We start from the raw sequence: 12459 nt of genomic DNA, 5'->3' as shown, positions 1-12459 counted from the left end.
AGTTCATCATAGTTACTGCAGACCGACATACTTTAAAACACTTTAACCTTAGAAGCTGCATAGCACTGTTACTGATAGTAACATGTTAAAAAAACACTAAATCCTTAGAAGTAGGATAGCAACACCCTGGCAACCACCCAGAATACTTGATTCACTGCATGAAATGTAGTAAAAGAGCGATACAGGATTCGCACGGGCAAGCACCACTGTAGTTTAAACTGGAGTTTCCTTCCAGTACTGTTATCCAACCTTCTGGCAGAGGCCGTTGCATCATGGGAAAACTCATTCTGTGAAAGAAGGTCAGCAGGACATTTTCAGACTGTATTTTCCTCTGTGTGCTCATCTGCTGCTGGATCCAGCATTTGTTTTACAGTGAGGCAGTATCCTGTTGCCTTTGTTTAGTTTGAGTCTCACTCTCTCCCATCTCTCTCTCTCTCTCTCTCACACACACACACACACACAAACACGCACGTGTGTCCCTCAGGAGCGCGTGCGCTTCTCTGACACATATCTCCATGGGTTGTCCTCATTGTTTGTGAATGTGAATAATAAAGCCGCTGGAGTAAGGTCACGTCCTTAAGTAGCTCTTCTTCTGCTTCTGCATTATTTCAAAAATCTGTTTCAGTGTAGTAAAAATCATAGTTTAAGTAAATACATTTATATTATATGCTATCAATTATTGTCATTTGTATGTAAATATGAACCAAATGAAAATGTTTTTTTTTTTACCTGAGAGGAGCATTTCAGTTCTTCGGTTTTAGTTTATAAACTGGTGATCTGGAGAATACTGCAGAGTTGCATCATAAACTGCACTGTCTCTTTAAGATCTTGAGCTCCACCTCTGAACCTCCTCGAGTTCGCTAGCCTATGATCTGTAAACGGGAGGATGGCGGAAACAGCGTCATCTTGCCTGCAGCACAATCAGCTTAGAACATTGAGCCAGTGTCCACATTTAATTTATTGTATTTAACTATATCGCCATCTAGCGTCAGGGCAGGAAATATTTACTTAAATATAATAAAATATTTAGTACCGCGGAGACATTTTTATAGTATTATTAATAGTTTTAAATTATTATTATTTTTATTTTAAGTTTAATTTTTAATAATTTTGTAGTGTATTTAGCCTTTTTTATGTTTATATAATTTCTCCATTTTTTCTATTTCAGTTTTAGTATTTTTAGAACATTAAATGACAGTGTTAAACTTTAAACAAACATTTGAATAAAAAAATATTTAAAGTAAAATTAATGTTTTTAATGGCTTTACTGCAGGCATGCATTTTCTTCATTGGAATGATGCACCACCTTTACTTGCCTGTAGGGGGTGCAATATGACCATTCTAACTGATGCATACATTGCAATAATAAATAAATAATAATAATAATAATAATTATTATTATTATTATTATTATTATTATTATTATTATTATTATTCATTATGATTAGAATTTTAATAAAGTCTTAAAATGTTGAGTTTAACAGTGTTAAAATATAAGATGAACTTCAAAAACACATTTAGCAATGACACATTCAACTAAACTGAAACCTGACACCCATCAAGGCAGCAGCAGTGAGTTATAAATTCAGCAGTGATGTGGATCAGGTATCATTGTTAAGAAATCCCAGTATTTACATTAATTAGACAAATGTGTGTTAATATAATGACTGGGTTTGTGTGTTGACACATTTAACATGTTCCTTATGCATGATGTTCAGGAGTAGTGCTCATCTGCAGGACAGGCAGAAGCTGATAATTGAATAAAGTAAAAAAATACAAATTAATGAATAAACAGTTAAATAAAATTATAATAAAAAAGCAAACAAATAATAAATAAGAGTAAATAAATATAATTAAAATAAATGAATACATACATGATTAAATTGAATAAAAATAAACAAATAAATAAAAGTAAATTAATAGAATTGAATGAATAAATTGTTAATAAACGAATACAAATAAATGATTAAAAAATGAAATAAAATTAACAATATATAAATTAAATAATTAATATATAAATAATGCCTAAACGTAAATGTAATCCAATAATAAATAAATGTAAAGTTTACAAAAAGAATAAATAAATAAATAATTTAATATAAAATAAAGTTTACAAAAAGAATAGCAAAAATAAATGAAAAACCAACAATGAAATAAAATTAACAATATATAAATATAATTAGTAATATATAAATAATGAATAAACATAAATACAATTAAAATGCAATGAATGAAAATGTTTCTCTGGACAGACAGAATCACAGAATATATCCAAAATCATACAACTATCTATTCAAATTATAATTAAGTTTTTCAAGTGATTTCAATCAGAAAAGCTTCTCATCACCATTTAATATAATTAACTGATCTAATATTTTCCCAAATGACGGGTCAAAATATCATTGGGTCATAATTTTGACAGTAATTATTGAATTCATTAGATTCGAGTGACAGAATTTTTTTTTAAGCATGCAATATCAGTTGGTCCTTCCTAAAACGTGTTGGACCTCAACAAGAAGTAAATAAATAAGGCATGTTCAAGCGTCTAAATGAGAAAGATGTTTCTTCTAACTGTTAATTCAACTTAAGGAGTTTATGTGGATCTGCTTCCATGTCCACTAGTAAAGGCAAAATGTGATTAAAAAGACTGAAAATGTCATTTTCTACATTCCTAGTTTAGTCTAAAATCTATAATTTGACATCCATTTGTCAGTTACCCATCTTGTCACATTATTTCTTCTTCAGGCCGTGGTGTGAGTGACAGATGGGACAGAGGGAAAATCCTCTTAGCAACTTTCTGCTGATGGAGCTTCAGTGAGTAAAGCTCCACACTTTCTCATTACTAGCTTAGCATCACCGCAGGCCTCGTTTGCTTTTGTTCAACTTCACTGGGTACAGTCTGAAGATAAAGGACATGTCTGCCGAAAAGGTGAGTTTGTTTTAATTGATTGATTGCATAAAGCATGTTGTGGCTTTTATTGTTATTATTATCCTCTGAATAGCTGTTGATCTAAATGTTGATTCACTGACAATCAGAGATCGAATCATTAATAAGCATCTTCTGTTTTAAACAAGATCTGTCATCAGAATGGATTTAAAGGCAAGGAATGTATCGATAATTAAAAAAAACATACCGAGCACGCTGTCCTTAGCATGTTGGTTGATGTCACTTGTCTAATTAGTGAGTTATAGTGAGGTCACTCCTAGTTTTACAGAAAGGTTCAGTGATATATAATTACAAAGCTTGTAACAAACACGTGCAAATGACTGAATCAAACCCTTCCAGCCATGCATTTCAATATTAGTTTATCACCTTGTTCTGTTGCTTGCTTGTGATGAGAATGCCAAATATTTAGCTTTTTTATATTTGCATAATCTAAAATAACTAGTAGGACTGTTAGCATTACAAGTGGGAAATATTATGCATTGCAGATTTATATCACATTTATGTGGTGAGTCCTAATAATCAAGAAAATGTTTTATAATGATGTGTTTAGCTCAAGGGTTCAGAGCTTGACAGATCCTTTTGAAGTATAAATGTAAATATGTCTCATTCAGTTTTACTCAAATTATTAAAGATGACCTACAAACACAACGTGAGTTCATTTAGACAGCACAAATACTTACATTTTTAACTTTATTTAAGATCAAAGCTTATTTCAAAATTATTTTGCTACTGTATATTTTTTTGTTGTTAATTGAATGGATACATGGTTGAATTAAGGTTTTCCTCTGCACCTCATGACAGGGATTGACTAAGGTGACAGTATTAATAGTCTTATTCTGGCTGCGTCTTAACTGGATCACACACACTTACACACTCGTACACACACATTTTCAGACTCACAGACAGTACTGAGTGTCTCCTGTATAAGACTACACACACACACACACACACACACACACACACACACACACACACACACATATATATATATATATATATATATATATATATATATATACAGTATATATGAGGGTGAAAAGATTTAGGTTTAACTTAAACATTTTTGTGAAATACAAAAGAATAACAGATTAATGTGAGGGTTTTCCATCGCTGACTCTTGCAGCTTAATCACTCACAAACAGGATGTGTTGTATAATGGGGCTATGCATCAGATCGCTGCTGTTATATCAATGGATCTAAAGATGATGCAATCTTATGCTTCAAAAAGATCATTGTGTATGAAGAAGGTGCAAACAATGCCAGATTAGACTTTGTCAAAAAGCATCTATAAAAGCCAGACCACTTCTGGAAAAGCATTCTTTTTGGATGGATGAAATTAAGATCAAGCTGTACCAGAATGACAAGAAGGAAAAAAAAGTCTGGAGAAGGCTTGGAACAACTCATGATCCAAGGCACACAAGATCATCTGTGAAACATGATGGAGCAGTGTGATGCATGAGCGTGCATGGCTTCCAGTGACACTGGGTTTCTGGTGTTTAGTGATGATGTGACAGAGGTCAGAAGCAGCTGGAAGAATTCTGCCCAGATTTAACTAAATGAAGCAAAGTTGATAGGGCAGCGCTTCATAGTAGAAATGGACAGTGACCCAAAACACACACCAAAAGCATCCCAGGAGTTTCTGAAGATAAAAATGGAATCTTCTGCAATGGCAAAATCAATCTTCTGATCTCAACCCCGATTGAGCATGCATTTCCCTCACAGAAGACAAAACTAAAGGCAGGAAGACAACAACGAAACAAACAACAACTGAAGTCAGCTGCAGTAAAGGCCTGGCAAAGCTTCACAAAGGAGTAAACTCAGTCTCTGCTGATGTCAATCAGTTCCAGGCGTAAGGCAGTCATTGCCTGCAAAGGATTCTCAACAAAACATTAAAATTAAACATTTTATTTAATATTATATTTATTTGGCCAATTACATTTGAGCCCCTGAAATGGGGGGACTGTGTATAAAAATGTTTGTAAATCCTTGCATGTTATGTTATATTTTTGTTAAACCACTTGAATTAAAGCTTTAAGTCTGCACTTCAAATTCATATTGTTTCATTTTATTTCTATTCTGGTGGCATACCAAATTTTCTCCGTGTCCAAATACATATTGACCTACTGTATATATATGTGTGTTTGTGTGTGTGTGTTTGTATGCAGTTTCTTTTTTTAATATATCTGGTTAACAAATCATAACTATAGATCTAAAAAAAGTGCATATATATATATATATATATATATATATATATATATATATATATATATATATATATATACGTGTAGTCAGTATTCAGCTTTTTTGAAGTGGATCAAAAAATTTAATCAAAGTTGTCCCAAGACAAGACTGCATTTTGTTTTTAGGTTTTAGGACAACTTTGATGAAAGATATATATATTTATTTGTTTTTATTTATATATAAATAGGTGAGTGTGTTTCAAACAAAAATGACAAAAATGCCTATTTATTGACTAAGAGTTATATTCAAATATATTGTTCTTTTTTTATTCGTTGCTTTCGCTTGCATGCGTACTGGTGAGTAATCTAACTTTCTAGCTTTGATTACTTTTAATAATAGCTAATTGTCTGACATGTTTATTACAATAATGTCATTTTAAATGCAGAATATTACAGAAGCCCAAAAAGAAGAAGCCCGAGTCGACTCCAGCAGAGACCAACGGCACCGAAGCCAAACCCAAAAAGACCAAGAGCAAGAAGAGCTTGGATCTGTCGGCCGAGAGCAGCCCGGTCACTCAGAGTACGGCAGAGAGCTCATGTCCTGATGTTACATCACTGCGCTTCTGTCAGTCTGTTTACACAACTCTCACAAACCTCCCTCACAGATGGAGAGAAGGTGAAGAAGAAGAAACTGGAGAAGGACAAAGAATCAACAGAGAAGGAGAAGGAAACCAAAAAGAAAGCGAAAAGTGCCCCGAAGAAGAAGAAGGGTAAGTGTCCTAGTGTTATTTTAGTGTCATTTATATACTATTAGTGTTGTCTTAATGTAATTTCCATGAAATTAATGTGATCTTTTTGTATTATGTACATATTCTATTTTAAATATTTCAAGTTTTAGTTATTTGTTTAGTTTTTTTACATGATTATAATTGTATTTATATGTTATTTAGCTTGCTTAGTTATTTTAATAATTCCAAATTCCAACATTTTATTGCATTTAGTTGCAAAGGGAACATTTCTTCAAATGTCAAAGTTTTTGAAAACTGAAAGATTTTCCAGTTTTAGATTGTCATGTAATATTTATTTTATTTTTTATTTTATTTTATTACAGCTTTTTCAGTTATCACAAATGAGCCTTAGTTAACAATAAGAACACTGAAATTACCTTAATAATACTTGTCATATATTTATTTACTTGATATCTTGAAATGTTTGAGCTCATATTGATATGCTCATATTTTTTTTTAATATTTTGAGTTTTTAAAAGTCCTTTTTTAATTAGAAATAGCAATTTGCTCTTACTTTGTATTTTTGAAAAGCAAACTGTACCAGATTTTGTTTTTAATATCTGAGCACTTATCTGTTTATTACAAAACAGGTTCTACAGAAGATGATGACGAGGAGGATGATGATGATGAAGAGACCACTCCTCAGAAGAAGACAAAGAAAAAGATTTCAAAAGAAAGTTCTGATGGAAAGGAAAAAGAGAAAGAAAAAGACAAGAAGTCCAAATCAAAAGGTGTCCTCTGTTCACATCTTCTTTAAACTACTTTAAACATCTATTAAGGGATTTGTTTAGTTCGATTCAATAACTTGATTTATTTCTGTTTGCTTCATGAAGATGTCAAAGAGGATGTAGATAGTAAAGGAAAATCTAAAGCCAAGAAAAAGGAACCAGCCTCCATGTTTCAGATAAATGGAGACAAGCCTGAAACCAAGAGTAAAAAGAAAGGTAATGTTTTGAGAGCTCTTCTATATGCATGTCTATTTGTTGATTCAGAATAATACATACGTTTGCAAATGTGGCATAAAGCAGCTGCCAAATCTGAGAGTGAAGATGAGAGCCAACCAGAAACCAAAACCAGCAAGACGAAGAAGAAGAGCAGCTCAAACCCAGCGACCATGTTTCAGACAGGAGGGGACAAAGACAAAGACAAGGACAAAAAGACAAAAAAGACCAAAAGTAAGTTCTGGTCCTTTCTTAAATCCATTAGGGTACACATTATTTTACTTGCTGACATAAAACAATATAAAAGCTTTAATTATTAACTAAAATTCCATGTTGTTTTTTATGTGTACCCTGCTGTATTATGTTTTGTTTTTGTGCACATGTATATTCTTCACTGAATAAAATAGTATCTGCATTGGATATTTTTGTTCTGAATAGAAATGAAAAATGAAGTTAAAGGAACAGTACACCCAAAAATGAAAATTCTGTCATCATTTACTCACCCTCATGTCGTTCCAAACCTGTATGAATTGTTTTCTTATGTTGAATATTAAAGAAGATATTTTGAAGATTGCTGGTAATCAAACAGTTGGTGGCTGCCATTGACTTCCATTGTATTTTTTTTTTTCCAACTATGGAAGTCAATGGCAGCCACCAACTGTTTGATGACAGAGTTTTCATTTATGGGTGAACTATCCCTTTAAAGGGCAAAAATGGAGGGTTATACTATGCCATAGTGTGAGGAGATTGGATATTAATTGTTATCTAAAGTATGTCCCAACTGTTTTGTTTCCATTAAATGGCATCACATGGCTGTTTCCATGTCTAATTTGATTGTTTCTCCTCCTCAGGTCCTGCTAAAGCAGAAGAGACTGAAGACTCTGATTCAGAAGTGACACAGAAAAAGAAAAAGGGCAAAGGGAAAAAAGGCAAAAAGGTGAATTTGTTATATTTCACATTATTCTCATTCTCATTCTCAACTATGATTACCATGGTGGCAGTTTCTAAGATGACCTCTGTTATTCCTATGAAGGAGGAGCGAGCACCTTCTCCTCCCATCGAGTTTGACAATCTGGAGGAGTTTGTTCTTCAGCCTGCACAACAGGGCGTCACGGTAAGGTGCAAAGTGACCCGTGACAAAAGAGGGATGGACAGAGGCCTTTACCCAACATACTACCTGCACCTGGACGACGAGAAGAAAGTACGACATCTACATTTATCTGTATAGGCCTTTTTGAATTTTTTTTTTTTTAAAGACGTTTTATATGTGGACCAAGACTGCATTTATTTGACATTAACATTAAAAACAGTAATTTATGATTATATGTTATAATGTAATTTATTCTTGGGATATAAAGTTGTATTTTCAGCATCATTCCTCCAGTCTTCAGTGTCACATGATCTTCAGAAATCATTCTAATATACTGATTTGCTGCTTAAGAAACATTTCTGATTATCAATGTTGTGTTGCTTCATATTTGTGTGGAGACAGTGATAACATTTTTCAGTAACCGCATTTATTTAAAGAGAAATCTTTTGTAACATTATACAAGCCTCTACTGTCACTTCTGATCAATTTAATGCATCCTTGGTGAATAAAAGACATTTATCTTATCAATCTAGAATCATTTGAATTCAGATGTTGTGACATATTCTGATGTCAATCTTACATCCAGGTGTTTTTGTTAGCGGGAAGAAAGAGGAAAAAAAGCACAACCTCAAACTACTTGATCTCCATTGACCCGACCGACCTCTCCAGAGGTGGGGAAAACTTCATTGGGAAGCTGAGGTTAGTGGGTTTGCTTACCATTGCTATTATAGCTGCTCCCCTCGGACTCTTTTACAGGTCTGTAACACAGTCTCTTTGATTTAAAGGATATTTGCATGTATATTTCAGGTCAAATCTGATGGGTACTAAGTTCACGGTGTTTGATAATGCACTGCATCCGGACAGAGCTCTGCCGGACATGTCTAACGCACGGCAGGAATTAGCAGCCATTATCTATGTAAGGCAACGTTCACTGTAACCACTGTCAATTTGGTTGAAGCACTAATCAGTTACTTAATGCATGCTATATTTTACTAACATTAATTTGCATTGTGGCTTTAGGAAACAAATGTTTTGGGCATGAAAGGACCAAGGCGAATGATTGTAATTATTCCTGGCATGAGCAAAGACGGAGAACGAGTCCCATTACGACCACGTACTGTAAGTTAAAAACAAATATTTATTTATTTAATTTATTTATTTATTTATATATAATTATTTTAAATAAATATTTTTATTTATTCATTTAAATTATTTATTTTTTTGTTAAAATGACATCTGAATATACTGCTTCCCAACAGGAAAATGATGGCCTCCTCATTAGACATCAGAACAGAAATATGGAAAACTTGATAGAGCTGCGCAATAAGACGCCAGTGTGGAATGAAGAAACGGCGTCACACGTGTTAAACTTCAACGGCAGAGTCACACAGGCCTCCATCAAAAATTTCCAGATTGTGCATAACAAAGACCGTAAGTAACTCAACCATATCTCTGTAGAGCTGTTGATATTGCTCTAAAACAAAAGCTATAAGGTATGTTTGAAAAAGCACACTTGAATACTGCTTATTTAGCAGTTTTTAAATATTTCTATTTAACTTTTATTACTTCAGTTTTAGTTGTAGTCATTTTAGTACTGCAATTTTATTCCTGTCAGTTGCAGAAGTAGGTTTATTAAATCTAATATTTATTAGACTATTTGAAAACAACAATTTAAAATGTAACAGTTTTAGTTAACAATAACAGTGTTAGAGCATAGTTCTAAAATCAACATGATCACTGGGCATTTACTGATTACACTTTAAATGCTCTTGAATATGTGTTAGAATCAAGTCTGCCAAATTTGTTAATGCAATGTATTGTATCCCACAACGCAATGCACTTAACTTCATTATCAATTTCCAGTATAACAAAAGTACCAGAAATAATATTAGCTGCTATTTTAATCGCTCTATTGATGAGTAACTGTCAAAAGTGAAGACATTTGTACACAAAAATGAGATGCCAAATAATCATATTTGAAGATATTTCATAGTGATGATACTTTGCATACTGTTTCACTAATTGTAAAAGTAAAACTAAAATTATACGTTGTGCAATATGCAGTGCCTATCAGCACTCTGAACAGTTTGATGTTGAAAAGTACATTCAAAATGGTATGTTTGCTAAGCAAATAAAGTATTGCATGGCCCTTTTTTTGTGCTACATTTCAGAGGACTATATTGTGATGCAGTTTGGGAGAGTCGCAGACGATGCCTTCACTCTGGACTACAGGTATCCTCTGTGTGCCGTACAAGCCTTTGCCATCGCCCTCTCTAGCTTTGATGGCAAAATCGCCTGCGAGTAAAAGCGTAAACACGTCCTGTTGGTGTCTTTCTGTAATTTCATCACACGTTCTCAATCAGCATCGGCTCAATTCACAACAAGACTGAAACCCATTAATCTGTAAAATATAGCCACCATTGCTTGTGAGGTTGCATGATTTTACATGCCATAGAGAGATCTGCTGGTAATATCCGCTTGGGCTAAAATCAAATAATGGTTGTAGACAGAGTGGGTGAACTGAGAAAGCATTGAGATGTTTGATTTGAGAGTTTGAAAAATGCAAATTACCCCTGGTGGTGAGGAGGTCACATTAGACGTGATGTGTGTTTGAAAAGGGAAAGTTTTAGGTTATGCATTCAAAGCAATTAGCAAAAATGTGTTTTAACATTGTCTGCTTCACATTTTAGTAAATTGGCTTAAAAACTGTGTTATCTTATACTACTGTAATAACATGAATAGAAAATGCACTTTGTTTATAGGAATAGTTCACCCAAAGTTGATAATTTGCTGAAAATGCTCAGCCTCAGGCCATCCAAGATGTAGATGAGTTTCTTTCTTGGAGAAATGTAGTAATACATCACTAGCGCAGCAATGGATGCTCTGCAGTGAATGGGTGCCGTCAGAGTGAGAGACCAAACAACTGATAATAGCATTACAATAATCCACACCACTCCAGCCCAGCAATTAATAACACCAGTGAAAAACGTCCATCTCCTGTTGTCCTCTCACATCAAAATCAATCAGCAAATTTGATTAGAGCTGTTTTGGCTTGTAAACAGGGCTTGATCTCTGCATATTTCTCTTCTGATTCAAACAAGATTACTTTTTCACTAGAGAAAGCAATATTGTGGATAGATGACTCATATTTTAGCTGGAAGCAATGGTTTGATGTTAATTGATGGATTGGATTACTTGTGCATTATTGTGATGTTTTCATCAGCTGTTTGGACTCTCATTCTGACGGCACCCATTCACTGCAGAGCATCCACTGGTGAACTAGTGATGAAATGTTACATTTCTGAAAATCTTTTCCCATTAAGAAACAAAATAAATTTGGCTGGCCTGAGGGTGAGTACATTTTTTTTTTTTTATTAAATTTTTGGGTGAACTATTCCTTCAAAAAACAAATAAAAAAATATATTTCTATGTATTTTTTGCGTTTGTGCTGTGTTTTGTGTGTGTAACCGTTAAGAATGCTTATCTGAGAGCAAGCAAGAAAGTGGTTGTCTGTGCAAGTGTGCCGAAAGCCTAAGATTAAAGCAAGGTCCAGATTTATCAAAGCTGATAGTAAATTTCTGATTGCACATGCAATATCATTGAATGATGTTTGGAGTATGTCAAACATCTCAGCCACTCATGCAGTTTTCTTGCTTACTCAAGCAAAGCTGATCTGGAATAATAAGGGTCATTACAGGAATAACGTGAACTATCACCTGATGCAGATGTGAACACCTGACGTTTGGTATTTAATTGTTTTGTTTTGCCTTGTATGTGTTATTGTAGTTTATGATTATTTGTGTAACATGGAATGTATTTGATAAAAACCAATAACTGTCTTAATCTGTGCAGACAAAAGTAAGTAGTCATGTTCTTCCATTTTTATTAAATGTGAATGTAAATGTAGGAAGGAAAATGCAATACTTTGAAATGAAATAAGTGTTTGTAAAAATGTGCTTTATTTAAAAGTTTCATTTCTGGGTGTTTGAAGGATGTGTGAAAACCTTTGCCTTTGGCAGTTCAGGTTGATACAGTTGAAATTAAAAAGCAAAAAAAAAAAAAAAGTCAACATGGAATAAAAACATTCTTCTTGTACGTTCCTTGTATTTTTCTCCATGTATCATCTTTACATTTTTTAAATGCTTGTCATTGACTCTGAAATAAATTTCTGTTTCACTTGATGCCACCAAAGCAGCTTTAACATTGATGTCAACTAATAGACAAATAGCTATTTAGACAATGTTTTAGGCTTTAATGCTAAATTTTAATTTCATAAATGCCACAGCAGTAATGGCAAATTACAGTTGATTTGGAAAATTATGTAAATACACTGAGTTGTGAATGCTGATTTGAATGACTTTATGTCTTTCTAAATCTGGTAAGGTAAAAAAATACAGATCTTGAAGATAAAATCATTGCATGAGGCTTAATGAATGAAATGTACAACAGAAAGTCTCTGTGGCACTCATATCACTTTAGCTTTAGTTGTGATATTACACTGGGGAACTCTCTT

The 12459-nt window shown here is 33.4% G+C and overlaps 1 protein-coding gene across 3 annotated transcripts; it reads left to right on the top strand.

Annotated features, from left to right (window-relative positions):
* The first annotated feature begins 2780 nt into the window (after window positions 1-2780).
* LOC132160747 (tubby-related protein 1-like) lies at window positions 2781-12041 on the top strand. Of its 3 annotated transcripts, none has more exons than XM_059570422.1 (13): window positions 2781-2929; window positions 5584-5707; window positions 5793-5897; window positions 6506-6646; window positions 6749-6859; window positions 6944-7090; window positions 7708-7793; window positions 7890-8057; window positions 8533-8645; window positions 8754-8862; window positions 8967-9065; window positions 9206-9377; window positions 10118-12041. In XM_059570422.1, the coding sequence occupies exons 1-13, from the start codon at window positions 2915-2917 to the stop codon at window positions 10249-10251; spliced, it is 1524 nt and encodes a 507-aa protein (XP_059426405.1). In that variant the 5' UTR covers window positions 2781-2914; the 3' UTR covers window positions 10252-12041. The 3 variants fall into 3 exon arrangements, with proteins under 3 accessions (XP_059426405.1, XP_059426406.1, XP_059426404.1); XM_059570423.1 differs by having other exon boundaries at window positions 6941-7090; window positions 7893-8057; XM_059570421.1 differs by having other exon boundaries at window positions 6941-7090.
* Window positions 12042-12459: the final 418 nt, after the last annotated feature.

The sequence above is a fragment of the Carassius carassius genome, chromosome 17 (genome assembly GCF_963082965.1).
Source record: "Carassius carassius chromosome 17, fCarCar2.1, whole genome shotgun sequence".
Lineage (NCBI taxonomy): Eukaryota > Metazoa > Chordata > Actinopteri > Cypriniformes > Cyprinidae > Carassius > Carassius carassius.
The sequence above is the reverse complement of the archived record's forward strand: the minus strand, read 5'-3'. Positions and strand labels throughout refer to the sequence as shown.

Excerpts from the sequence above, each read along its gene's own strand:
- LOC132160747 (XM_059570421.1), top strand. Across the intron at positions 6,860-6,940 it reads AACCAAGAGTAAAAAGAAAG|CAGCTGCCAAATCTGAGAGT; the intron begins GTAATGTTTTGA and ends TGTGGCATAAAG. Across the intron at positions 9,066-9,205 it reads TCCCATTACGACCACGTACT|GAAAATGATGGCCTCCTCAT; the intron begins GTAAGTTAAAAA and ends GCTTCCCAACAG.